This window comes from Pagrus major, chromosome 8, assembly GCF_040436345.1.
Source record: "Pagrus major chromosome 8, Pma_NU_1.0".
NCBI classification, from domain to species: Eukaryota; Metazoa; Chordata; class Actinopteri; order Spariformes; family Sparidae; genus Pagrus; species Pagrus major.
In genome coordinates, this window is record NC_133222.1 from 9081613 (window position 1) to 9109062 (window position 27450).

The window sequence follows — 27450 nt, forward strand, 5'->3', positions numbered from 1 at the left end:
GTCTAATGTCAAGCAAGCAAACAAAGAACAAAGAGATCATGAATCCTGCTTCTCCTGAACAAAAACACAGACCCTCCCTATAAACCTGAGTTAATAGTGTCAGTGTACACAAAACAAAAGATTCATGTAAAGAAAGTCCTCCCAAAACTAAGCAAACATCTAAACTTCAATACATTAAATATTTAATGAATAGCTCTTTTTCTTTGTTTTATCATCCACCTGGAGAGAACAAGCAGTGCTATTCCTTAATCACAGCTGCGACGGATCACATCCGTAAACTGACACTGGTGTTCCTGTGAGAAAGTAGGAGGATCAGATCAGATATTGTTCTAACACAGGGAAACGAAGACTCTGACCTCGTTTGTGAATATAAAAATGATGAAATTCATCTGATATGCAAGAGTATCATCACCTGGATTATCATCATTGTTTTCTGCACACATTTTGGACTTCCCCCTTGTAACTCTTGTGTTGCAATGCTATGTACTGGGTGTAATGCCAGTCCAAAGGGCTCGAGATGTCTGTGTGAGGCCCTCATGTACCTCACAATATGACACAGCCCCTAGCGGATTTGCTGGGAACGTACCTCAAAATCTTTTGAGTGTGGAAAGTCAGAGTGACCTTTGACCACCAACATTCAATCAGTTCATCCTTTAGTCCAAGTGGACTTGCTGTCAAATGAATGTTGAATTTCCTTTAAGCCAGTCCCTGACGTACTGCGGTCACGAGAATGGGAAATACGTACGTGCAACAGGCAAACATGACGGCCGTCGGGAGGCATAAAACAAAAAGCACTGTATGGTGACTGGAAACTGTGAGGAATAGATGAAACAGTCAAGAACATCACACGCAATCAAGCTGAAGCTATTGTTTATTATATCCTTCTGTCAGGGCAGACCAAGCAGTGACCCTTCCAACAGACAAAATAAACTCCAACACACACGACCCCACAGCCCAGTTTTAAAATCAGCCCCCTATTTCAGTTTCTGCCCCACTCTACAGGTGCTGTTGACTAAAATGAACCAACAGGGCTCCCATCTTCTTCCGATGGCGTACCATCTCTAACAGCCTGAATCTGATGAGCCATATACGCACATGTTCATACTGTACATGTACTTCTTACAGTAAATTAAGACTAAGACTTAACTGTTTATTACTTGAGTGTGTCCAGGAGAAGCTGATTAATGTCCTTTCTAGCTTGTTTAAAATGCACATATTCCAGTTAAGTAATTGGTTGAATTCATCATTTTGAGAACAATACAGAAATCACAAGCACAACACTGGAAAAAAACAAACAAAAAAAAAAGTACAAAGTCAGTATCTCCAAAGAAAAAAGTCCTGTACCCTGGGGGCTATAGGGGAGCTCCATATTCAGATTGAGAGAGAAGCTTGAAGTCCGACAGCTTTTCCAGGTTAACGTCTTATTACTCCGCCTATCCACAGTGCTGCTACATACGTACTTTGGGACACAAGCACTCTAACATTCAGACACATTATATCTATGCACACAACCATCACAACTCCAGGAATTGATCAGTAGGCCCATGAGAGGAGGGTTGGATGGATGGCATAAAACGTGAGGAGGGGCATAGGACAGAGGGGGTAGTGCAAGGTAAATGGTCTAGCCCTTGACGGGTGAGGGTTTGAAATTCTGCGCTTAACACTTGGATGCACTTTTTTTTTTTCCTACCCAAAAACGCTGTGAAAACACATGCACAGTTCAAAGCTGTGGGTCGAAAGGGTTCGGGGGGGATGCGGGTTGTGGCACACAATTCATTTATTAAAACCACGTCCCACAGTGCCATCAGCTGGGGGAGGCCCCACCCGCTCCTCTAGCAGCCACAGCAAAAAAAGCCCAGACACAGAGAAAAAAGCCGGAGAAGACGCGCCCAAAATCAGTGCTCTCGTTGACACGCTCGTTCTTACATACACACACTTCATACACACACAGTCAAACCTTAAACACAAATGGCCAAAGTTACAAAAGTCTGAAGAACAGATGAACCATAGTCTCATCTTCATCTACACTTTCGCATCACTCGCAGCTTCTTTTTCTCCGTTCTCGACCTCCATCTCATCGTTGCCGTTGCTTCCACTCTTCACCTTCTCGGCTTCTTTCTGTTCATGAGAGAGTGAGGGGGAAAAAAAAAAACAGATCAGCTTTTGTTTCCTCTAGTACAGTCTCTTTGAAAAACATGCCTATCCCTCCCTCTGGTGGCTGTTCTTCAAATCTTTCACCTTTGAATCCCTCTCTGCAAACTTCTGGAACATGTTGGCGTAGATGCGCTTGTCTTTCTCGTGCTGCTCCTTGATGCGTTTCTGACAAAGAACCACCTGGCAGGATATAATGAGAAGTAGTTCAAGTGTTGGTTATCAGTACTGGCTGAAAAACAATCCATATCAAAGTGAGCAGCGTACACCAGTTTTGTTTTGGATGATAACACAATAAACATAGCCAGACCTCACAGCAAAATGAGGCTCGACTGTATAAAAAGGGACATATTTATTTATCTCTACAAAACTCAATCACCATGATGGCAAATTCTTGGAAAATAAGACCCACATACCTGGCTCTTGGCAGCTTTGTTGGCAGGATACAGTTGAACAACTTGCTGGAAGTCATCTCTTGCCTTGTCAAACTCCTTCATACCAAACAGTGCCTCTCCCCTTCTGAACAAAGCCTTCTCATTGGATGCATCCAACTCCAGAGCCTACATTATCAAACAAAGCATGACGAACTGTTTACAGTATCCTACCAAATAAATACAAAGCCATTATAATATAAAAGACACCTGTTTGAACTATACTCAGTGTGAGATTACTCTAAGACCAACAGTGTCCACCTTGAAGACAAACTTTACCTTATCACAGCTTTCTAGGGCTGCGTTTGGCTCCTGCAGTTTAAGGAAGCACATGGCCAAGTTCAGATGTGCAGCCAGCCGCAACGCTTTCGCTTTCTTCTCGTCCTCCTCCGACAAACCAGATTCATGTTCCAGCCATGACACGATCCTTTTGTACTGCACCGACGCCTGCTTGTATTTTCCCTCCTAAAGCATAAAGAAGCCACATGAGAGCACATAAAATATTAACCTGTCTTAAAAAGACTCTCTTCAAAGCTGTGTGTTTGGTAACTACGTCCCCTGCATACCTTAAAATACTGTGTTCCTTTCTCTTTGACAATGATGCTCTGCTCCAGCTTCTCCGCCGTGTTCATCTCCCATGATTCCTTAGCCTAAAGAAAACAAAAACAGACAATTAATCCACTTCTTAGAGCGGGAAATATACACAGCTCTGTACACAGCTGACATGTAATTGGCCAATTTAAGTCGAGACCTGTTTACCTTCTCAAAGTTGGCCAGCTTGATTTTGTATTGCAGTGTTGCTCCGCCAGGAATATTATACTTTTCGTTTCCTGCATTCCCAAAGCCGTACCTACAAATTACATATACTTATTAGTCATCTCAAAAGTGTTGTATAAATGTTATCAGCTGTTGCAGTTTAACTAAAAGCAGTATAGAGTAGAGCAGCAGGGTAGATTGGAGATTTTCTTTCTCATGACACAGCTTAGACGTCTGTAGATTGTGGTGGCCAAATTTCAGTCTTGTTATCACAAGTCCAAACACTCCACTTGCTTTATAGCCCAATGACTTTAATCCCTATAGGGTCATCAATACATATCTACATTTACCAGTAAAGGCTGGTCAAAGAGAGGCAATGATTGTAAATAGACATTCAGCCTTGGAGATTTAGATTGACACATGAATGATGCGATAGAACAAAAACAAACACTGACTGTAATAACACATCACTATAGCAAAACACTGATCATACTTAGGCTTCATAGTGAAGAGTGCCTCCTCTCCCTGCTCCATAGCCATGATAGCTTTCTCCACTCCGACTGGGAAACCAAGATTCTCTCCATCTCCGATCTCAAACTTCAGTTCTCTCTCGTCAAATACACGTCCCTCGCAGGAACCCTCCACCGTTGCTGAGAGGAGTTTAAAAAAATGTTGGGGTTAGCTTGTGACTCAGACTTGAGTTTGCCACAAACTTGTTAACATCCAGCGGATTGACAGCTGAGGGGAGGAGGCAGCTGAAGACAAGCGATAGAATTTCTGTGAATAACTGAATCATTTAAAATCGTTTGCTTTGTTCAGGAAGTCTGTAATCACAAAGTGAATCGAGAATGGGGTTAAACTGTAGATAAATTCCCACAGTTTGACATTGGCGGTATAAATTATTTGACAATTATTTGCTTCATGAGCATGGAGAGGTATAAGAGAGACTTGAGACTTTGCTTAAGAATAAAAAATGTGGAAACCATTTGTATAGTGGAAGGAGTCCACCATTTTGATGGTTATCATACAGCGTATAATCAAGTTTGTTCAACAGATACAAAAATCCTTCTGTTTTCATTTCTTCAAGGGTCATTAGAACTACTACTACTACTAATACTACTACTACTACTACTACTAACAACAACAACAACAACAACAATAATGTAATACCATATACTTCGATATACTGTGACAGCTTGTTGCTACAAGCACAGGCAAGATAAATGAAAAAGAGAAAATGAAACTAAAAACATGGTATAGCCACCTTTCAAATCTAAACTGGTTAAACGTTTTAATAGCATAAAATACGGATGTAAAATATATCATTTGAGCAACCAAGGGAGGCTTAAGTTATGCACCTTGCATTTCTTTATTGAATCAGGTTTTGCTCTGACTCAGCTTGCCACTTTCTAAAACCAATTCCTTTATTGTCTTTGAAATCCAGTTAATGATCTGATGAAACAAAAACCTATACGCAAATGAATCCACAGACATTGAAAGAGTACTAGTCTACCATTAACATGTTAATAGTGAAGTTACTCATTACCATGCTAATCTCTAAAATTAGTATCCATGACTGTTTTCTTCTTCTTTCTTTTTTTTTTAAGTTTTAGCAAATAAATAAGTATGTCTGGATGTGTTACCTTCGACAGAAGCTCCTTCATTCGGCTTGGAATATCCCTGCCCTTTGGTGATAATGCGACGGATGATTCCTTCATCCTCATCCTCAGTTATGTCCTCACCTCGAAAGTCAAACAACTCCACCTAGAAGTGTAAAGACATGTAAATTGATATCTTTTCACACCAATAAAAAGGACCAAGGTGCACAATGGATAATCAAAATACCCTGATATTACTAAAGCTTACCTCAAAAATAAGAGTGGCATTGGGGGGTATCTTGGGTGGGCTTCCTGCAGATCCATACGCATACTCTGTCTTACAGATGAGCTGGCTCAACTCGCCCACTTTCATTGTAGCTACACCGATGTCCCATGCCTTTATTACTTGCCCTAAAAGACAGAGAAGACTGATTACCAACACTTGCTATGCAACTACGGCAGGGGAGCGTTCATGTCTCTGCTAGATATGAAACCAACCTTTGCCCAACTCGAAGGAAAACTTATCTCCCCTGTCTCTGCTCGAGTCGAAATGAGTGCCATCCAGAAGCGTGCCCACATAATGTACAAACACTTTATCACCGGTCATGGGCAGCTCTGTGCCTGTGCCTTCCCTCTTCACCAGCTGGAAAACAGACAGCAAGAAGAGAATGTATCAAAAAAATTCAGTTATAGATTTATAAAAGATGAAATCATCTCTGCACCAGACAAGTGAAGCCAGCCAGACGTATCTGTGTATTGTACCCACCCTGCAGTCAGGTACTTTGCATCATAAGAGATCAGGCTGCCAAATCTTTAATTGTGAATGAACGTCAGCTGTAACATCTCATTCAAATCCCTTTGTGGATGTGTGTGTGTGTGTGTGCGTGTGAATATCAAATGACTCGATCACCATTAATAGCTTTTACATTTGCTCTTCCTCCTGGACTCCAGATCATTCTAGAAATGTGGATGGTTGAAACATCTAATCATCTATGTTGTTTGCATTCTGCTGATTAGTTAGCCATGACACAGATAACAGGAAACTGTATAAAATGCGTTAAGGTGTTGTCAGTGTTGTGGCTAGCTTGATTTAGCTGCTTTTTGTTGACAGTGCACGCGATAGGCTAGCTTACAACAGCTAACGTTAGCATAGCCGCGTGAGTAAACAAGCAGCCCGCTAACCGCTCACTCAGCTAGCTGGATTAATATACAGCCCCCAAAAATATAAAATGTACCTTTAAAACACCCCCATCTTTCTTTGGTGTGATGTCCTCTCCCTCCATTGGGATGCTGTGTTGTCCTTCACTCGTCTGCTCCTCTGCAGTCATTGTCATGAAGAAGCTTCCCCCCCTCCTACTCTGACCTGCACTTCAATTCAAACCTACACTGGCTAATAGTCGTGGCTAAAGCTAACTACTTCTCAAACCACGCCAAATGCAGCAAGCAACAGCCTGACTAAGGTCAACGCTAGCTAGCTAACTACCGCTGGTTAAAGCTCTCCGCTAGCCTAACTTAGGCTACTGGTGAATGCTAGTGTAAACAAAATACACGCCACAGCTTTAAGCTAGCTGCGCTGAGAATGTGCTATGCTATCGTTGTGCACCAGCCACACTTGTATCCAAGCAGGATATGAGCTTCCTATCAAGTTGCCTCAGGTCCACGTTGTCTTGAAGCCAAGCGTCTGACAAGCGCTTAAAGAAGGGTAGAGAATTTTCCAGACATTCAAGGAGGAACCATGGGGATAAGCCCGCGTTTTGGCGTTACTTACATAGCGTGCGCATTTTCCGGGGAGGCGGTGCACACGCGGAAAACAGGGCAAACCCATAATCTACAGGTATTTTGTGCGGTCACATAAATAAATAATAGAGTACTCAGTTAATATATTCTGTAATATCCGCCGAATCCCACGTTAAAGAATAAAAATAGCATATAGACGTACATAACTCCGTCCGCTCGGGCGTTACTGTACAGCAAAACAGGCGCTCGTTGTTTTATCTCGCGTCCTATTGGTCCGATTCTGTGTCCACTCCTCTCTGTTGGCGCGGTTGTTGAATTGCCGGGAGTCGAAAATATTCACACGTAAAGCAAAAACTACTTCATATTAAGGACATCTGAGGGTAAATATAGCGACGATCTCTGTCAGATTATGATCAGCAGTAACTCAGATATAAGGCTTCAGCTAATAATGGGACTTGGACTGTTTATATGTTAGCTAGCTAACATTTATAGCTATGGATCAAGACAGCTAAGTTAGCGTTGACGTTTCGTTTGAAAGCAGCTCATCTTTAAGTGACAGCCTTTAAAATGAAGTGATAGCCGCTTGTTACAACACGTAAAGCTCTATAGTTGAATGATGATTTGTGTCGATGTGGTTAGTTGACGCATCGTAGTAAAAAAATGAGGGAAACTTTAATCAGAAATACGTCAAAAACAGAATTTGGCGCATGCGTGGGTGAATCCTGTGAGACATAACATCGCTATCAGAAGTTGTGTCTTGTAGCCCTTACAGCCAGTCTAAACTGGAAATGTGTTATCTAGTTAACCCTGTTGTTGTCTTCCAGGGAGGTCCACGAGCATGGAGAGTGGACGAGCCCAATTTCCATTTCCCTACCAGCCCTATGACATCCAGGAGCAGTTCATGCACGCCCTGTACAGTGCACTTGACCAGGGCAAAGTTGGCATCTTTGAAAGTCCAACTGGAACGGTGTGTGTGTGTGTGTGTGTGTGTGTGTGTGTGTGTGTGTGAATGCATTAAAAGAGAGATGGCAGCAGAAGCCATTCGATTTTACATGACGTGTATTTCCTTTCATTCAGGGCAAGTCTCTGAGTCTGATATGTGGAGCGCTGAGCTGGCTCTCGGACCACGAGGAGAAGAGGAGGCAGGAGGCGGCTGCTCTGCTGCAGGAAGGAGAAGCAGCTCTTTCCACCTGTGCCTCAACCAGCAGCTCCTCCGCAGAGCCCGACTGGATCACTGATTTTGTTCAGAAAAAGGCCGAACGAGATTTGGTGTCAAAGTTGAAGGTACGGGTGTCATTGCATTTCAGATGTGACCTTGGCGTGGATTTCTAGGAATTTTGGCTTTAGTGTGTTTTTTTTTGTGTGTGTGTGTGTCAGGAGGAAGAGTTGAAAAGAAAGAAGAGGGAAGAACGATTGGAAATGATCAGAAACAACGTTCAACTGAAGTATGCGATGAAGAGAAAAGTAAGTGATCTAAAGAGCATCAGGAATTTACCCCCATAAACACAATCCCTCTGAGCCACAGCTTACATTTCTGTGTACGTGTTTGTAGAGCTCTGAAGATGATGAGGCATTCAAGTTGCTCCAGCTCAGTAAAGAGGAACAAACTGAGACGCAAGGAGACCAAGAGGACCAGGAGCTTATTGTCGCAGAATATGAGAGCGATGACGAGTCAAAGACCAGGAGCAGGTGAGGGCTGCGGTTAATTGTTCACCAATCACATCAAATGTTGCATCCCAGTGAGTTAATGAAAAGACTGGCAGTGACATCAGAGTGTGTTCGCTCTCATGCTCAGGTTTTGTGCTGCTGAGGAGGACACCGATGATGACCTGGTTGAAGAACATGTCGCTAAGGTGCGTACTTTGTAACTGTAAGAATGATTGTCCCACTGGTATAAAATATAATAAGTGTCACACATCACACTGAATTTCTACACAATGCATGTTCTCAGATTTACTACTGCAGTCGCACTCACTCCCAGCTGGCCCAGTTTGTCCATGAGGTTCAAAAGAGTCCGTTCAGTAAGGACATCAGTGTGGTCACTCTGGGCTCACGGCAGGTATGTCATTATTGTGACTTTTCATATAATTAACGTGTGTGAGAAATACTAGCAGTACATCTGATTGAACTGAGGAATGTTTCATCCTGATAACTAGAACAAGAACTATTACTTGTATTGAATCTATGAAACGTGACTGTTAATCACGACACATGACAGTGAACCTAAATCTGTGTATTTCCAGAATCTGTGCATCAACGAGGAGGTGCGTCGCCTGGGCAGCATCCAGCGCATTAACGACCGCTGCATTGAGATGCAGAAAAACAAACACGGTGAGAGCCCCTCCCTCACACACCAGCTCAAAACTGCTGTCTTTACTTCAAGCTTGTAATAAATCCGAAAACCTTTTTAAAACCAGGAAATCTCTTTTCCAAGAGTGTCCTGATCAAGATAAGCATAAATAACAACGAGTTGCAAACAACATTAGATAGATTGGACACCAAACATGCCACAAATCCAACATAACCAACATAAATGAATCAAACTCTGCCTGTTCATCCATTTTGTAGAGAATCAGCATAATGAAGAGGGTGTGAAACGTAAGCGCGGCCCAGCAAAGGCTGTGTGTCCCTACTATAAAGCTTCAGCACTGCAGCAGATGAGGGACGACCTTCTGGGGACAGTCCACGATATAGAGCAGCTGCTGAAACTGGGCCGCGAAACACATTCGTGTCCTTACTACGCCACACGCCTCGCTATTCCACCTGCACAGGTAACAATTTCCAAAGGTTAACCCGAGGAGCAATAGCCAATCAACTTAAAGTATTTTTATTTATTGATTTAACTTTTCTATGCAGGTTTCAGGTTCATCTGTACGGTGTGTGTTTATTGTGTCTTCGTAGTTGGTGGTGTTGCCCTATCAGATGTTGCTTCATGAAGCTACAAGAAGGGCAGCAGGAGTCCAGCTGAAGGGACAGGTAGCTGTTATTTTCGAGCATTTCTCATTCCATCACAGTTTTGTTTTTTTTTTGTCAATATTATCATGACAATTCAAAAAAAGTTTAACCTGTCACACAGGGGCGCACAGTGGTAATATTTCTGAACAAGGATGTAAAAGAAAGGAGTGCCTATCTGATCATTCTTCCATACATTCACCTGTTTCACATATTCTCTATTTCAGCTGCAGCTAACGGTAATTTTCATTGTCAATTAATCTGCCGATTATTTCCACGATTAATTGTTGAGTCTATAAAATGTCAAAAAATTGTGAAAAATGCTCAATACACCTGTCCAGAGCCCAACGTGACTGCTTCAAACTGCTTCTTTTTTCCAACCATGAGTCTTAAACCCAAAGATCTTTCATTTAATTTCATAAATGACAAAGAAAAGCAGCAAATCATCACATTTGAGAACCTGGAACCACCGAATGTTTCACATTTTTGCTTGAAAAATGACTGAAAACATGAATCATTTATCTAAATAGCTGGTGATTAATTTTCTTTCAGTTGACTAATCATCGCAGCTCATTCTGTATTTGATAGTTTCCTCATCAAATCGGTGAAGATGTTTTCTTTATTTGCTCCTGTTTTGTCTATTTCAATGTTTCCTGTTGCAGTGTGTTGAGCCCTCCGGGCCACCGTAGTTCCAACTATTTGAAATGGAATGGATCTGGCTTATTACTGACCAGAAATGTATATATATATAATTTTTTTTACAGGTGGTGATCATTGATGAAGCTCACAATCTTAGTGACACACTCTCCTGTATACACAGTGCAGAGCTCACTGGAGCGCAGGTAAACACATTCATACAGATCCTGTAATCATGTTAAATGATGCATGTTCCCTGTAGTATGCTTAAATGTGAATCTTCCGCAGCTTTGCCGTGCCCACTCTCAGCTCAGCCAGTATGCCGATCGCTATAAGTGAGTATACACACACTCAGACACACGCTGACACAGTCACACGATGCTCTCATTCACAAATGAGATATTGTATCCTGATGTTTTATACTTCTGCAACATCAGGAGCCGACTGAAGGCGAAGAACCTGATGTACATCAAACAGATTCTGTTTGTGACCGAGGGGCTTGTCCGCGTGCTGGGAGGTGAGTGTGTTTGGACTGAAATTAGTGTTTGATTATTGATTATTGCCTGTTTTGTAATGTATGTTATAAACCATATCCTTGCAGGTAAGGTGGGGCAGAATCCACAGAGCCAGACGACACAAACGGGTCAGTATATGATGCATAAACACACACTATTACACACCTAAGCAGACATTACTAATCAGTCATGTTTCTTTTATCTTTTAGGAACTGAAATGCTCACCATCAACAACTTCCTGTTCAAGGCTCAGATCGACAATATCAACTTGTTTAAGGTATTACAAAAATGTGTTGTAATGCTGTTAAACAAATCACGATCATGGCTCCAAACAGCAACTCTGATTCTTTCAATGTCACTTTAGTTACAGAGATACTTTGAGAAGAGCATGATCAGCAGAAAAGTAAGTTTAATACGCACGTATGTATTGATCTTACCCTCATATAAATGCTGTTCAGTTCTGACAGAGATCTGCCGTAAAAACAACTGAATACTACGCGTGTGTCCTCTCTCTGTAGCTGGTTGGCTTTGTGGAGAAGTACGCAGGATCAGGTGTGAGTCTCCACACTCAGAGCAGCTCCAACAAGGAGAACCGACGCACTGAGGGCTTAAACCGCTACCTTCAGACTTTACAGAGCAACCAGAGCGCTACTCCAGGTCAGAGGGCTGATGTTTCTGTCAGATTCATGTTTAAAAACACATTTGTTAGATCCTCATTGCAGACACGTGGCGTCATCTATTGAAAGGAACTGGATCCTACTCAGTCATGAGAAAACGTATTTATTTATTTAATGTTTATTTGTGTAGGGACAGGTTTGCAGCAAAGACGTATGCAAAACACCGCAGCGTTTATAGCCTCAGCTGATTTACAATGCCAGTCCCTAGATTGGCATTTTAAATACATAAAACATAAAACTCAGCAAAACGCAAGAGACGGTACAAACACAACTTCTGCAGTAAATGCGTACAAGAAAATACAGACAGGATAATATAAGACACGGACTGTAATACAATTCAGGAAAAACCTACTCGACTGTCATGAAACATTAATGCACATTAATCAGCCAATCATCGGTACTGGCCAATATTCGTCTTGTGTCACATCAATTTTGCGCTGGCACTTTCACAACGTGGCACTGAAAAATTCATCATTGAGCAGTAGGTAGTTGTATAGCAGGCCAAAAAGGCTTTTAAAGCAGATACTTTTCATGTGAAAGAAGGCTAGATTAAAGGTTGTTTCATACATTTTTATGATGATTTTTCTATTTTAAGTAGAGTGTAATGAGGGCTGAATGACTTTGAAGGAGCTCAGTTGTTTTCTATTATGAACGTATCTTTGTTATCCTGGCCGAAAAAGGGATAATTATTAACAATGAAAACAAAATGAACAACACAAAATAAACATTGTATCGGCATTGGCCAAATTGTTATTTTTAAGATTGTATCAGTCCAGAATTTCACAGTCAGTGCATCCCTTTCAGCTCCCACAGTTGTAGTTGTACTAAAGAAAACTCCCACATCAAGAGAACATGTATGTTGTTATTTAACTGATATAATGCATGTCAGATCATATCCATGCCCCTCACGTCCAGCCGTGTCTCACACTCTCATATGAAGCAATCAACAGAAACTGAACAATGTTGGTTCCACTGGTGGTCCGTTACGATTTATCTGCCCTGTCTGCTCCCATGTGTGCAGTGTCTCCAGCGGACCAGCAGGGGTCTGTAGAGGCAGAGAAAGTGCTGTCTGCGTCTCCCATGATGCAGGTGGAGGGTTTCTTCATGGCTCTCACCAACAGCAACACTGATGGCAGAGTGGTGGTGCACAGACATGGTACCTTTTTTTATTTATTAAAGCACAATGCCAAACAAAGGAGTGTCATGAAATCAAAGTGTTTTTAAAGTACACCATTTGTTTAATGTGCAGGCACTTTGTCAGAGAGCAGCGTCAAGTTCCTGCTGTTGAATCCAGCGGTCCACTTCGCCCAGGTGCTGAAGGAGTGCAGGGCGGTCATCATCGCAGGAGGAACCATGCAGCCTGTAAGTTATTTTAAATCCAGCAGAAATGAACGAAGCCCTTGTGTGTATGTTTTTATCATTCCTAAAGATGTTATATGTAGGTTTCAGACTTCAAACAGGAGCTGCTGTTTTCTGCCGGAGTGGGAGAGGAGCGCATCGCTGAGTTTTCCTGTGGTGAGTGGCCCATTTTTATAACACCGCAGTACTTCTTCTTGTGTTTTTGTAATGCACTCTCCGCCACTCTCTCTCACAGTGATGGGTTTATCAATATTTCTCTGTGTGGGATTATTTGATGAATATTCCCTTACTTGACGGAAACTCAAATAACAAGAGATTTTTAGTATGAGTGCTAATTTCCCTGTTTGGTTATTCACTCAGACTGACTAGATGTGACTCATGATTCCAGTTCAAGTGAAGGATGTGACACATTATATTATTGATAAAATGATGATAAAAATGGTCCAAACAAAACACCCCATGAACTAAACCGTGAATGAATTGTTAATCTACTCTATGCAAACAGTAGACTTGATGTTCAGGATGATTTGAACATTACATTTTCTTCCCATCATCACACAGGTTGCAAGTTGAACAAGGAAGATTATTGTATCATATGTGCTCCTGTGACTGTGGCACACAAATGTAAAACCGTGTACTGTGACTTTCATGAAAAAAGGAAAGATCCAAGGCACTCTTTTGGCAAAAACGTTAAAAACAGATCTTATTTATGTTGCATAAAACATGCCTGTTTTAGGGCCTGATGTTTTTTTTATTTAGTCTGTTTTTTAAAAATCAATAAAACAACTTTCCTTTTGCCTGGTAACTTTGTCCGTAGGTCATGTGATTCCTCCCGAGAACATTCTTCCTCTCGTCTTGTGCAGCGGTCCATCTGGTCAGGAGCTGGATTTTACTTTCCAAAACAGAGACTCCCCCCGCATGGTAACCAACAAGCACAAACTAGTTCATTTAAGGGTAATTCTGGTATTTTTAAACCTGGGGTCTAAGTGACTTATAGGTAGAAAAAACTTGCTCCTGTAAAAGTGTGTCCATTAAAAGGGCTTGTTTCTGTCACTGACAGGCACAGATTGTCATTCTAAGCATCTGACAAAATTGTGCGACTTTGTTGTACCTATTAGTCATTTACACATTAAGAATATGTAAAGGGCCCAGGTTAACAAATATCGAAATTTCCTTTTAATTTATTGCTGTGATAGGGTCGACTGCAGCGGCATTGTTTATACAAACATTACTTTGTTGACAGATGGACGAGACTGGGCGCATTCTGTCCAACATTTGTAACGTGGTCCCGGGCGGGGTGGTGTGCTTCTTCCCTTCTTATGAGTACTCGAGGCGGATCATTTGTCACTGGGAGGCCAGCGGCGCACTGACTCGTCTGGCTAACAAGAAGAAGGTACATCAGCTACATTTCTTTTCTTACATGAGCTGGTACAAAGAACTCTTTGTACCAAAGTGAAAAAAGTATTTTCCCGGCAGACTTTAAGTTGTCCGAATTACTCTCTCAGATATTCCAGGAGCCAAAAAAAGCCAACCAGGTCGAACAGGTGCTGAGCGAGTTCTCCCGCTGTATCCAGGTAGAACTGTCACTCCTCAAAACGCCAGCCCTCATCACCGAGCATTGACAATATATCACTATATTCTACAATCTCACTGTATTTTTCCTTTTGTTAGAGATGTGCTGCTGACAGCAGCAGTAGCCTCACGGGAGCGTTGCTGTTCTCTGTGGTCGGAGGAAAAATGAGTGAGGGCATCAACTTCTCCGATGACCTGGGCAGGTGTGTGGTGATGGTGGGGATGCCGTACCCCAACATCAAGTCCCCGGAGCTGCAGGAGAAGATGTCGTATCTGGACAAACACCTGGTGAGACTCTTTACGAATAGTCTTCACTGCATGTAAATATGTGTGTAAATAGTGGAAAAAGCCAATGTGGAAGTGCCTTTAAAACTGTATTCTTTCTATTGGCCAGACTCGACTGTTTGCAGAAAGACCCTACTTCTAACCTGATTTATTACCTCAGTAAACAGTTCCCTAATGAGTTAATGGTCTCAATCGTTAGTTTCAAATCTTCACAATCAGGATAATCTCTCCAGCTCCACTCTCTCATCCAAATATGGTCACTTCTGGCCCCAGCAAACCAAGATGGGGATGAACATAGTGCCAAACTCAAGGCCTCAGGAGTATTGAAATGAAGCTCAGTGTCAATCTCAACACAGTTTTGTTTTGTTTGCTTTGTAGCCTCACAGTGGAGGGAGGAGCCCTGGCCAAGCACTGATAGAAAACCTCTGCATGAAGGCTGTCAATCAATCTATAGGTAATGATGCAATATTCATGACAGATATAATAAAAAAAAAAAACATTAACAGTAATGATTCATTCTGTAGGCGGTAGACAGAATAATTCACATATATTTGACTTCGTCTGCCCGAAGGAAGGGCTATCCGTCACCGTGGCGACTATTCCTCCATGGTCCTGTGTGACAGACGTTATGCTCGACCTGCGACGCTCTCCAAACTTCCCACATGGATCAGAGATCGCACCAGCGCACACACATCTTTTGGCCCTGCTTTTGCTGCTTTACGGAAGGTGAGAAGCAACCACACATACGTATCCACAATCCCACCAGTTATCACTATTATTCTCATGTTGTCTGTCTTTTCTTCTTTCCCAGTTCTTCCTGGAGAAGAAGCAGAAGCAGCTGTAGTTTCATCTGACAAGACTCAAAGAAGGGATTAGAGAGAATTTCCGGGAAACTCGCTCTGCATTAGCAAACCAAGATTGTGCTTCATTAAAAATACTGTGAGATAATTAAAGGGCTGTGTAATAAGTTCCTTATCACAAGATTGCCTCAGCTCTTTTATGCTGCTTTATGTTTACATTCATGAACATTTTGAAGCCAAAGCACTTCTGACTGGAGTTCAAGGATCAGTCAGGGGACAGCTTTTCTGTTTTCAATACTTCAACTTTCATGTTTTGTCTTTTACTTGTGTTCTGCTTTGGCTTGCTAACATCTCTGGTTTAGAGAAGTGAAGATGAATGTAGACAAAGGCCAAAGGAGGAATTTATCAGATTGACTCAGATGTATCAGTCACGTCTTCTAATGCAGTCTGGAACATGTTGAACGCACAACGAATGATAAATACTGAAGCAGCACTGGCGGAGGCATCCGTGTGACTGATTCACACTTGTGATGTGAAATATTTCAAGGACTCAACGTAAAATATTATGTAATGAAGAAAAAAAAAACTTTTATTTAATGTAGACATGTTAGTGAAATGATTTCAGTGAATGTTTATTAAAATATGATTTACAATGAATATGATTATCAATAAATTGTTTCATTATTTGAGTTTTAGTGGTGTTTTGTTTAATTGGGTAAACCAACCAATGCAGTGAAAAATGTTGTTAGTGGGATATAATTTTATAATATTATAGAGTGATTAGAAGTCCTTTGTATACAAAATTATCCAACACTGTCCAACGCTTTCATTATCAGTGCTTTTAGTCTTCATTGTCCGTCATGTTACGCGTCCCAGTCGTCATCGTCTGCTGTCGGATGTGGGGCAGGAAGCGGTGGGATGACATCTGACATCCTGGCAAATGCACCGCCGGTACCAGCAGGAGCTTCACCCGACTCCCCACCTGCTGGACCCTTACCAGATATGCCTGCGGAGAGGACACAGCACATTATTTACCACCTGCCCGTCCAACCACCTGCACAGTATTTTTTAAATCTCCTCTGTTTATAAAAAGGGATCCTCACCTTTCCTCCGCATGGCGAGTTTATTGAAGAGGTCGGACATAAAGTCTCCACCACTAGATGCGACTCCCACTGCTAAAAGACAGAGACGAGCAGTTAGTGAATAATTATAAAATCAGTATTTTTCCATTAGTAACTTGTTCCCTGTGCTGCACATCGTTGCAACAAGACTTGATCTAGTTAGTCGGTATCAGCAGCTCCCTCTAAAAATGAATGTAAGGTCATGATCCAGCCAGTGAACCACAAATGAAGGCAAAGATATGTGCTCTGATATTAGGTCAAACAAAAACTGTAATCAAGCCAACCTTTTAATGAGTCTGGTTTCACAAAGCCATGGATTGTGAGGATAAACAAATTATATATATATGCAAACACATGGATCTGGAGTGCTCATGTGCTGCTTCGACTGCGTGACTTTCCCATCCTTGTTCAAGCTGCACCATGTAGCGGTTAATAAAACATGAACACAACCACATCTCCACTCAAACAATCTGACACCTTGCTCTTGCTCCTTCTGTTTCTTCTTCTCCATCTTGCGCTCTTTGATGTTGCGTAACTTGGCTTTGCCGATGCCTCCGGCGTTGCGGATGGACTCCAGGAGACTGGCGCGGCCGTCCGACGGCTGAACCACCTCGCTGGGAGCACCAGAGACGGGGCCTGCAGCCAGAGGAGACAAGGGTGGCAATATGATTACGCCCATTAATGTCAGTTAGGTCAATCTAATTAAGGGAGGAGCAGCTTTTCAGCATTTTAACACACTGTCACACTCGATCATGGTCCGACAAGTATGTGTTATGAGCGCAGGAATTCTGAGTTGCATGCATGACAAACCTGAACTCGGCGCTCGAGAGACTTCTGTGGGGCCGTCAGCAGGAGGAGGAGGTGGAGGAGGCGGAGGAGGGGGAGCTCCCGCGGGAGTGGCGGGGGCAAGGGCAGGCTCAGGAGGGGGAGGAGGAGGTGGTGGAGGAGGTGGAACATTAGGTTGGAGCTGAGGACCTGAAAAAAAGATGCGAAAGAGTCAGCTTACAAACAAAACATCAACATAAACCACAAATGGATAGTGGAAAGTGTGTGTGTGTGTGTGTGTGTGTGTGTGTGTGTGTGTGTGTGTGTGTACCAGGTGTGTTGCTCTCCTCAGAGAAAGAGGGCAGCTCAGGGATGCTGTGTGTGGGTCCTGACGGGGCAAAGCCAGGCCCGAGGTCTGCACTGTAGGACAGGTCGTCTGCGATGCCTGGCAGGTCGGGCAGGTATGAGGGTACATCGATCTCGGGTACCTGGCCCAGGTCTGGCACGTAGAAATACGACTCTGCCGTCTGTTAGAGACGAAAGATTATCAAGATTAATCATTAAATGTATCATTAGGAATCCTACATATTAAGAATAGTCAAATTAAGAATGTGTTTTGGTTGGAGAAGAGTGTTTGAGGCACCTGTCTCTCCAGTTGCTCTCTCTTGGTGATGGACAACGGTGCGTCGAATGGCTTCTCTTCTTTCTCTGTCTCTAGTGTTGTGTGTGTTTTTGTCACTGCTCCCGCCAGAGGATCAAGGAACACATACTTCTTGTATCTTTAAAAACACACAAATCCAAAGACATGAAGAGAAGATTTCAATATAATCTGTGTTTACAGTGAGCATCTGTGTCTATTTGTGTGCGTGTGGACTCACAGATTCTCGGTAGTATTAAAGAGCAACAGGGAGCTGACAGATGAGATGTTGCGTGGCAGGCTGCCCAGCCCCTCCTCGGTCTCATCCTCAGACCTCTTCTTATTGCTAACACACACGGGGAAATACATCAACTTCTCCTGAAAAAAAGACAAGCAGACGTTGAGTGAGAGGAAGATCTGGAAAATGCCAACTAAATCTTGAATAACGCACATCACAAACGCAGCCAAAGTGCCCCGGCGCACAGATGCAGGCGCGCGTGCACACGCACACAAACTCTGTCTGCGATGCCGAATTATATGGTTGGGGATATTGCTTCTGGGGGATATTGAATAATGCATTTCTGCACCAGAGAAAATTGCTAGCAGTGTTTTCATTTTTTCTCTCTCTCTGACAAATACACAGAGGCACACACACACACACACACACACACACACACACAGAACAACACACTTGCGAGACCAAGCACACGCAGCACAAAATATGCAGTTTTTTGTAAAGTTTCCAAAGATGGTAACGGAAAAACTGTGGTGTTCTCTATCAATAATGCAGGAGCTTATGCTGAGTCTCACACACACGCACGCACACACACACATACACACACACACACACACACACACACACAAAACCACTTAGACAAAAAAAAAAAAACACGTTAAACTTTCCTACAGGTCTGTTGTTTTCATCAGCTTTGGAGAAAAAAAAATAAAATGACAAGCTAAAATAAAATTGGGCTGCTGTGATCTCCTCTGCCACAACTTTGAACCTGCCCCGGCCTGATGAATATTCTGTCCAAAAATGATTTTAAATGCCACATCGCCCATTATAGCCAATGTAACATTTAATTAAGTGGATGCCAGTTAGTTAATTATCTCAGAGGTGTGAAAAATTGAGACTGATGTGGATGAAAGCTCATCAGTGTCTGTTGAGTGATAAATGTTTTTAACAAGCACGCTGCTAATCATGAGAAAACAGCTGTTCATGAAAGAGAGATGATAAGTTACCATAACAACAAAATTTAAGAGCACAGTGCAAATAGTAACACAAACACTTAAAGCAGACTTATTCAACTGGCGGCCCACGGGCCGAATGTGGCCCTTTGATCATTTTATCTGTGAGCTCATTAGTCCATTCATGTCTGTTGTCAAGCATAGAAAAACTCTCATTACATTAAAAAGTTGTAACCCAGGCTGTTTAAGCAGCAGGGGAACCAAACAGACAACCTACCTCCAGGCTTAAAAAGGTGCATTGTTTTCACACATACAACACAATCAATCTGAAGTTCCGATGGGGAGGCTTTACCAGGAGGCAGTATTTTTTAACACATCATATTTGGTATCAGAACACAAAAACCTGGTGCAACGGTAATTATCATGACTAAATCCACCTCACATGCAAGCATTTGCGTGAATTCTGTGCAGTTCGAAGTTAAAATCGAATTAAAAATGATGAGGGCTGCAGCTAACCATTATTTTCATTATCACTTAATCTGTCCATTATTTTCTTGATTGACAAAATGTAGGATGAGTTTTTTCCCAAAGCCCAACATCCTCAAATGTCTTGTCCAAACACATTCAGTTCCTCATAGAAGAGTAAATAAACCAGAAAATATTGACATTTAAGAAGCTGGAATCAAAGAATTTTGCCTTTTTTTTAACTTAAAAAAAATAATAATAATACTACTCAAACAGATTACTTCAGAACACTTCAATGTAAAGAATAATTAAAATCAAAATAAAGAGCCATCGATCTTTTGCAAGTAATCCATGTCTGGGTCGAGTAAGGCTAAGAAAAGCAGCGCAGGTGTCCTCTCCGGCCATGTCATCCTGCTTTTCCTGAAGGAGCTTGAGGCAATTCCTGGTCAGACAGGATATGTCATACCTCCTCAGGCGAGACATCAAGGAGATGCTCTCATCACCTCAGTTGACTCCTTTCCAACATGCAGGAGAAAGCACTTCCACTTCCAGCTCCTTCTAGCTATCTGTGCTTTTCACCCTGCCCCCAAGGGTGAGCCCAGGATGCTCACTCATCCTTCTATCAGTGATTTCATTCTTTTGGCCACAACTCAATGCTCATGGATCAGGCATAAAGGTTTGGCTTTAGATTTTTTTTTTCTCCATCAATGTTGACGCCACAGCGACAGAAAGAAGTGGTGGTTTCTATTTATATATATAAAAAAAGGGGACCGGAGAGCATATTCCAATTATCGAGGTCACACTGCTCATCCTCTCCGGGAAATCACATCTCAGAGCGCTGGAAAGAAGACCTTGGATTCTGGAGGTGCAAGGTGGATTCTGTCCACGCCATATGAGTGTCTCTTAGGTCATGGGCATTTGCCCCTACAGTCTGCGTTAACATGAGGAGTCGTGACTTTAGCTCCAAGCCCCCTCGTGTCCTCTGATGACCGCAGAGAGAGCTGCGTCACAGTTCCTCAGCACCAAGATAAAAGCCATGTAAATGGAAAATTAATCATGCCTCTTTTATCCCTGTTTGTACCCGCAGTTTTAGCAGCGTCATCTGTATAAAGAGGCCTCGACACCATCCGACGAGCACACGCTTTCTTCTGTTTTATCTTAGCTACAGCACTATGGCTTGTGGGCTTTAAGACATTTGTTGTAGAACACTTTGTGAAACCGTTTTTTATTTGTTGCATAATTGCATAACTGCATGTTAGAAATCCCTGTGTCATCAACATTTTAACGCAGTCATCTTACCTGCAAGGCCTTCTCATCAAAGGGCCGCAGTTTATTCTGTATCCTGTGTCGAGGGCGGGTTTGTGAGGAGGGGTCTGTTGCCTCGGTAAAGATAGACGAGTAATCCTGAAGTCGATCTGGGGCCGGGTACTTGGCACTGGAGAAAACCTTTAAACACAGAGAAGAGCTGATGTAACGGACAGACACAGGGCTAATTATTGTCTTCAGTGATCTCATTGTGTATCATTGGTGCAATATGTAAAGCTGCTTCCAAAAGTGGAGGTGCTGTGTTACCTTGGTGGCCTTCTTACTGCCTTTGATCTTGTCGACACGGGCCTGAGCTAGTCTGATCCGGTCAGTGATGCTTTGCAGCTGGCAGCGGTTCTTCTCTACACTGTCAGACACCCTGGAAGCAACACACACAAACACACAATCCAATATAGCTGGCTTTAGATACTGTTGTTCACTTTTCTTCTATACATGCACACTGCAGGGAGCTGAATCCCAAGAATGAAATAACAAACTACTTGTAGACTTTTTGCAAGATCAAGTAAAGCACTACACTGCTGTTTCTGCACAGCATCTTTCAAAAGTTTATATTGGCAAAACAATTCTGTGAATAAATGGCATTCCTTACATGTCAGACAAGACTATTTTTTCTAACACAAGTGGCATAAAATGTGGCTGAGAAAATGAATTCCTCATGTGTTAGACTGTGGAATCCATTATTTAAAGACAAGACATATTTTCTGTTGAGAAATACATGAAAGATGCTGATATCAACAACCTTTGTGATGTTGGCTGTTATGTGATTAAAAGGTTTGTGTAAACTGGCCTCGTATGAGTTAGACACTACCTTATGGGGGAAAAAAAATCCTCTAGTACTTTAAAACATTTGGCTTTTTTGACTTCATCCAAATAAAAAAAATGATTAATTAATAACATCAATCAACAACACAGAACAATGTGACCAAAACCTAGAATTTCTGAAGATGCAACCACTAAAAAGAAAACATTTCATAGATTATCACAATACCTGATTGAATTGAATTTTCTTTTGAGAGACTAATCTAACAAATCCTTTTAGCACTACTCATTTGAGATGCATGCCATGTTAGGTATGATATTAACATACAATTCAATATCATTCAACCCATAAATGACAAATCCTCTGATGCAAAATCCTGATCATTTGCATATCAAGGGGAAACCATGACACACTCATGCTATTGGTAATTTCACCAAATCCTTGGTTTTCATTGTGGCTTTAAGTCCCTATCACTAGCTATTATGTATGTGTGTGTGTGTGTGTGTGTGTGTGTGAGTCTGGGCTTGCCTTTTGAAGATATCCGTAGAGATGGTCTCCAGGTAGAGTAATGCATCTGCTATCTGATGGACAGCCTCCTCTCTCCTCAGGTCTGGCTGGATGAGAGGCACTGAGTACACCTGGCCCTCCAGGCAGTGCTTCTGTGTCATCCTAAAGACAGCAACAACAAAGAGCAAAGTTTATGATCAAGAACAAGGCTGTGCGTTACTGACATCCTTACAATAAATCTATGAATCAGGGAAAACGTTCACAGTGGTTGTTTTTAGATCCATCACCACTAAAAGGTGTTGTTATCTATAGACCTTTAACGTTGTTTAAACTCTGACCTCTTTACAAAACCACACTTCTCCACCTCATCTGACTCTCACATGACAAGGCTAAAATATACTAACACACCAACTTATTCCAATGCCATGTTTTATTCTGTTTAACACCAGCTCCGGTCGATCCCTGCAGCTGTATATGGTTGATATCAACAGCTAATAAACACACATTGTGGCTGTTAACTGGCAAATATATTCCAAAAGAAATAATAGGCAGTCTGTCCATGCTAAAGAAAGCATCGCCGTGAGCCTTAAATCCAACAATATCCGTTTAACGACATGTTAAACTGCGAAACGTAGTCGCTTGAAAACATTTCTCTCACCTGACCATGGGTGTTGTTTACTTGTTAACGGTTATATGACAGATATCATACGAATTAGCTCGGCTATCGGTGCTAGCATCTGAGCTACTGGTTAGCAAAACAACGGTTCCATACTTCCGCATCCCCGTGTCATGTGACCACGCCATATTTGTAGTGTTGCCTTCATGTTTGCTCGGACATTTCTAATTTCCGGCTTGAATGAACTGAGGAATTTAGATTTTAAGACAAAACTATAACTTAAAGATGGTATTCTTCAAAAGAATATTAATTATTATTATTCATAGTAATGTTGTATTTTTCGACCATTTATTTGTCAGTTGTCATTGATGACAACCCAGTAACTCCATTTGCTGAGATAAAAAGTGCAATAAGAACCGAAAGGTCCAGAGCAGCTATTGAATGGACCTTGACGTGATGTTTCGTATTAAACAGCCAAATTTGAGCCAAAATCAGAAATTGCTAAAGAAATAAATAGATGAATAAATCGATGAGTTTGCCATAATATGCACCAAAAATAAAAATAAATGTCACCACTAATTAACACACAGTCAGTAAGTGTGACAAAGTTCTGTTTTAATTTGCCCGTTTCTTTTTATATATATTTTATTAATTTACCTATGTATTGTACTTTCCATTTAATTTTTCATTTTATGTAAGCTATTATTTTTTCATTTATTTATTTATGATCTTGACTGTTTCAGTCCTCCATACAAGTGAAAGATGCGTAAAAGTTTCTTATTTTTCTTCTTCTTCTTCTTCTTCTTCTTCTTCTTCTTCTTCTTCTAATTATTATTATTATATTACTTCTATTACTTTATATGTATTATTTTACAAATAATATTTAATTATTCTGGCGGCCTGTAATAAAACTTAAAAGAAACGGTAAGATGGTCCTATATGCTACAACAAAAACATATTTTTAGATCTTATATGTAGTCAGGCAGACACAGGACTGCTGCTCAGATGTTGAATCTCCTTGAGCAGCCTATAGGGCGCGTGCTTACTCTGTAGTTTTTCTCGTGCATGTGCGTAATGACGCATCCGTCCTCCAGCGCCTCTCCTCCCCTTCCTCCCCTCCTCCCTCCTGTCACATCTGGATCTGGCTCCTCTCATCAGCACCACTCAGCGCAGTGGTAGAGAGAGACAGAGGGAGGGAGGGAAACGACCGGAGAAGCGGAGGGTAGCTCGGTCGGTGCAGCCTCGTCCACAACCGAGCAGAACCAAGAAGCGGAGAGCTGGAAGGACATCTCACCTTCTCATCCGCGCTCACGGATATTTTGCATCTCCTCTGCCCTCCATCCGTCAGTCCAGCTTCTTTTTTCTTCTCCTTCTCCTTCCTCCTCTTGTCCTGAGTATGATGAGCTCCAGCCTGCTGGAAAACCCGGTGCAGGCGATTCTGTACCTGCGAGAGCTCACCACCATCGTCCAGAACCAGCAGAGTCTCATCCAGACGCAGCGCTCCCGGATAGAGGAGCTGGACCGGCGGGTGGACGAGCTCATCGGCGAGAACAGGCACCTGCGGGACGTCAGGGTACAACAGCATCATGCTTACCATCACCACCATCACCATCACCCCGACCCCAGCTGCCTTCTCCTCCACCACCACCCTCAGGACCCCCAGCTCAAGACTGGCGCGGGGTCTCTGCCGGACCATGCGGCTGCTCCAGCACAGGTCGAGGAGGCTCCTGTGGTCCAGGAGTCGCCTTCTCAAACTATGGATCCGGGGGACATGCAGCTGGTCCCGGCCGACCCGTCCACGGTTTCCCCGGTGGAAAGTGACCCAGAAAACGGGGGAAGTTGCCACAGCTGCCGCTCTTTGGTTCCGATGACCCCCACAACCCTTTGTCGGTCCCTGGCCCTGTCTAGGAAATCCGAGTGAGTAGAGGTTATAGGGATTTTTGCATATGAGTGTTTTAAAATAATCCAACAGAGAACATACATGTTAGTCTCCTCAGAAGGTTTCTGCATTTTAAAAACCATCTATGGTTCCTGTTGAATTTCCTGCAGTATCGACCCACACCAGAATAGATCCAATTCCCTGGTTGTAGTAGACTGCTTTCAATCCTCCACAATATTTCTGTAGCATCCGTCTAAAAAACTGTATAATTGGGCAAGTGCACGCGCGCGTGTGCGTGCCCTGCAGATTGAGAGGCGTTTAATTAATGAAGAAGGCGCCTGCAAATTTCCAATTTTCAGCTGTGTGTGTCGGCTAAAGACTGTGCCAGCAAAGGAAGAAGGTGGATTATTTAAATGAGAAACTGGATCACGATCACTGGATCATTACATAACAAACAGCTGTAGGCCTATATGTGTGTGTGTGTGTGTGTGTGTGTGTGTGTGTGTGTGTGTGCGTGCGTGCGTGCAACAAACAGCACAGCGGTCAATGTCAGATGAGCAGCTTCACGTGCGCCTATGAGACACAGAGAGTCGCTGTCCGTGCTGCTGCTGCTGCTGCTGCTGGATTCTCTGTTAATTACAGCACGGGATCTGGGAACTCTCACGGGACCTGTGGGCCTCTGATGTTTCTGTGTTAGATGAGACACACGTGCACAGAGTCACACACACACACCCCGTGCTTGGCACCAGAGCCTCATAGTAGATCAGCACATCACCTACAGTAATGAGAGAAAACCTATCTTTCTCTCTCATTTTCTGGCTATATATGTGTGTGTGTGTGTGTGTGTGTGTGTGTGTGTATTCATAAGTTGTATCCCGGCAGGAGTCCTGATTGGTCTCTCTGGGACTCCACCCCCACTGAGGGGAGCAACACAGAGGAGAGGAGGAGTTGAGAGGAGCAGAGGAGTGCAGAAGGGGATGTATATTAAAAAAATGGAGTTGTTGATATTAATCGCAGGGAGTGATTCACCTGCCGCGCACACTTCCTGCTCTTGAGTTGTGTATGTGTGTGTTTTTGCCTGAGTGTGTGAGCCTGTTGCTCTTTTCTGCAGCCCTGCCTGGCACCTGAGTTGTGCCCTGCGGCAACTATTTGTTGTCATTTGACGGGAATCGGTGCAACACGGCTGGTTCTTTATTTAAATGAGTTCAACTGGGAACTGGGAGGATTTTACAATAAATTCATTGTCATTCTGAAAAGCTGCACAGCCGTCCACCAGTTGATCAGGCGGCTGAGTGGGCTGAGAGGTTCATTACGCGGCCTTCTTGTTCCTGCAGGTGCTGGTGGTGTGTCCTTGAATGCAACCTTACAGCCCCACCTGCTCATTGATTTTTACGTCTTTCTGGATAAGACTGGCAGCCTTAACACCTAATTTCTAGTTTTGCCTCTGGGCCTCCGGGCAGGTCAGGCTTTCACTCGCATTTTTATAGGATTCACCTTCCTGTCACTGCCTGCTGCATCCTGCCTGCAGCTGCCCTCTGCTTTTCCCGGAGTGTGTCAGCATGTTTTGTGGGGGTGTTTTAAGGCATACATATGTATGCCTTGAATGTTTATATAGAGCCCACTTTCTTACACGCCACAGATAAACGACATGTGGGCTGCGTCGCTGTGAGTGTGTTTGTGCGCTCTTCGTTGTTGTAAGTGCTGCTGATGCATGTGGATGGGCCTATGGGGGGAGAGACAGGATCCTCTCCTCCGCTCATTCTCTGTCTCTGTCTCTGTCTCTCTCTCTCCAGCTGAGCCTCCTATCTGCCCCACTTAGCCCATGGAGCGAACGGTAATCAGCCATTCTCAGGAGAGAAAATGGCAGAGATGATAGAAAGGGAAAAAGAGAGAGATGCATGCTCCGTCGTCGTCTTTGATGGAGCGCTTGGAGGTGTCTAGAGGAGGGAGCTTGAGGCTGACATTGGAGTGGACGGGTGAAAGGGAAGGAGAGAGGAGGGGGGGGGGGAGTGGCGATGAGAGAACAGGAAAGGGAGGGAGGGAGGGTTCAGTGCACAGAGGGTGAGACAGGTAGAGAGAGAGACCAAAACACAGAGGAAAGATTTGGAAAAAAGGGTGCATCTGAGGTAGCTGTCTCAACAGTTTGTCTGTCTTTACTGGCAGACAAATAGAAAGGTTGGACGACAGAGGGACAGGCTGTGGCATCCTGTGGCGCAGTGGAAGGTGCACACAATGTACTGGCAACGTTTTATGTCCAAATGGAGCCGCTCTTGTTGCATGTCAACACTCTACTGGATACTGATGAGAAGCATTGCATTTAAGTAGTCTTACAAAACAGGACAGAGGAGAGGGGGTGGTGTGAGGGACGACAGGGCACAGAGATTCAGGGAGAACACGGGTCGGCAGCAGGAGGAATGTACTGTTAAAATATTCACCTGTTCTCTTTGTAAGCGTTGTTGGGAGCGGATGGCCGTTGTGTGCGTGTCTTGTACAGACAGATGGATGGACCTGCTGAGACTGTGTGTGTTTGTGTGTAGGTGTGTGTGTGCATGCGTGCTGAGGGACCCGAGGAGCCTGGCCTCGTCCTCAGGGCTCAACTGTTTTGTATCAACCTGGCAAAATAATTTAGCTGTTACATACCGACTGTGAGCACGAAATGGGTTTGCAAGTGCAGAGCTTTTTACATTTTACATTACATAACTAATTAGACTAACTAA

General features: G+C 43.0%; 4 protein-coding genes across 5 annotated transcripts in view; 2 read left to right on the forward strand and 2 right to left on the reverse strand.

The window, feature by feature from the left end:
* Positions 1-853: 853 nt before the first annotated feature.
* On the reverse strand, positions 854-6933 carry fkbp4 (FKBP prolyl isomerase 4). Its single transcript, XM_073471441.1, has 11 exons — positions 6172-6933; positions 5435-5579; positions 5205-5347; positions 4982-5102; positions 3832-3988; positions 3342-3432; positions 3149-3232; positions 2862-3047; positions 2568-2711; positions 2239-2334; positions 854-2118 (listed from the first exon to the last, which is right to left on the reverse strand). The coding sequence occupies exons 1-11, from the start codon at positions 6268-6270 to the stop codon at positions 2023-2025; spliced, it is 1362 nt and encodes a 453-aa protein (XP_073327542.1). The 5' UTR covers positions 6271-6933; the 3' UTR covers positions 854-2022.
* Positions 6685-16158, forward strand: ddx11 (DEAD/H (Asp-Glu-Ala-Asp/His) box helicase 11). Of its 2 annotated transcripts, none has more exons than XM_073471439.1 (27): positions 6685-6770; positions 7498-7640; positions 7751-7957; positions 8051-8137; positions 8226-8362; positions 8469-8526; positions 8625-8732; positions 8917-9004; positions 9242-9444; positions 9575-9649; positions 10390-10467; positions 10550-10596; positions 10699-10778; positions 10863-10904; positions 10986-11053; positions 11141-11179; positions 11295-11433; positions 12475-12609; positions 12703-12815; positions 12896-12968; positions 13630-13733; positions 14056-14205; positions 14318-14386; positions 14484-14672; positions 15048-15123; positions 15241-15395; positions 15481-15606. In XM_073471439.1, the coding sequence occupies exons 2-27, from the start codon at positions 7512-7514 to the stop codon at positions 15511-15513; spliced, it is 2682 nt and encodes an 893-aa protein (XP_073327540.1). In that variant the 5' UTR covers positions 6685-6770; positions 7498-7511; the 3' UTR covers positions 15514-15606. The 2 variants fall into 2 exon arrangements, with proteins under 2 accessions (XP_073327540.1, XP_073327539.1); XM_073471438.1 differs by lacking the exon at positions 6685-6770 and adding an exon at positions 6973-7053 and having other exon boundaries at positions 15481-16158.
* On the reverse strand, positions 16031-23008 carry wash1 (WAS protein family homolog 1). Its single transcript, XM_073471440.1, has 11 exons — positions 22897-23008; positions 22260-22400; positions 21218-21329; positions 20945-21091; positions 18234-18370; positions 17999-18134; positions 17687-17882; positions 17401-17565; positions 17068-17226; positions 16573-16644; positions 16031-16475 (listed from the first exon to the last, which is right to left on the reverse strand). Exons 1-11 carry the CDS (start codon positions 22902-22904, stop codon positions 16333-16335), a joined length of 1416 nt encoding a protein of 471 aa, XP_073327541.1. The 5' UTR covers positions 22905-23008; the 3' UTR covers positions 16031-16332.
* Positions 23009-24253: 1245 nt separating this feature from the next.
* Positions 24254-27450, forward strand: part of iqsec3b (IQ motif and Sec7 domain ArfGEF 3b) — a 32174-nt gene continuing 28977 nt past the window's right edge. The window contains exon 1 of the mRNA XM_073472575.1: positions 24254-24771. Within this exon, the coding sequence (XP_073328676.1) occupies positions 24254-24771 (518 nt within the window). The remainder of the gene's footprint in view (positions 24772-27450) is intronic.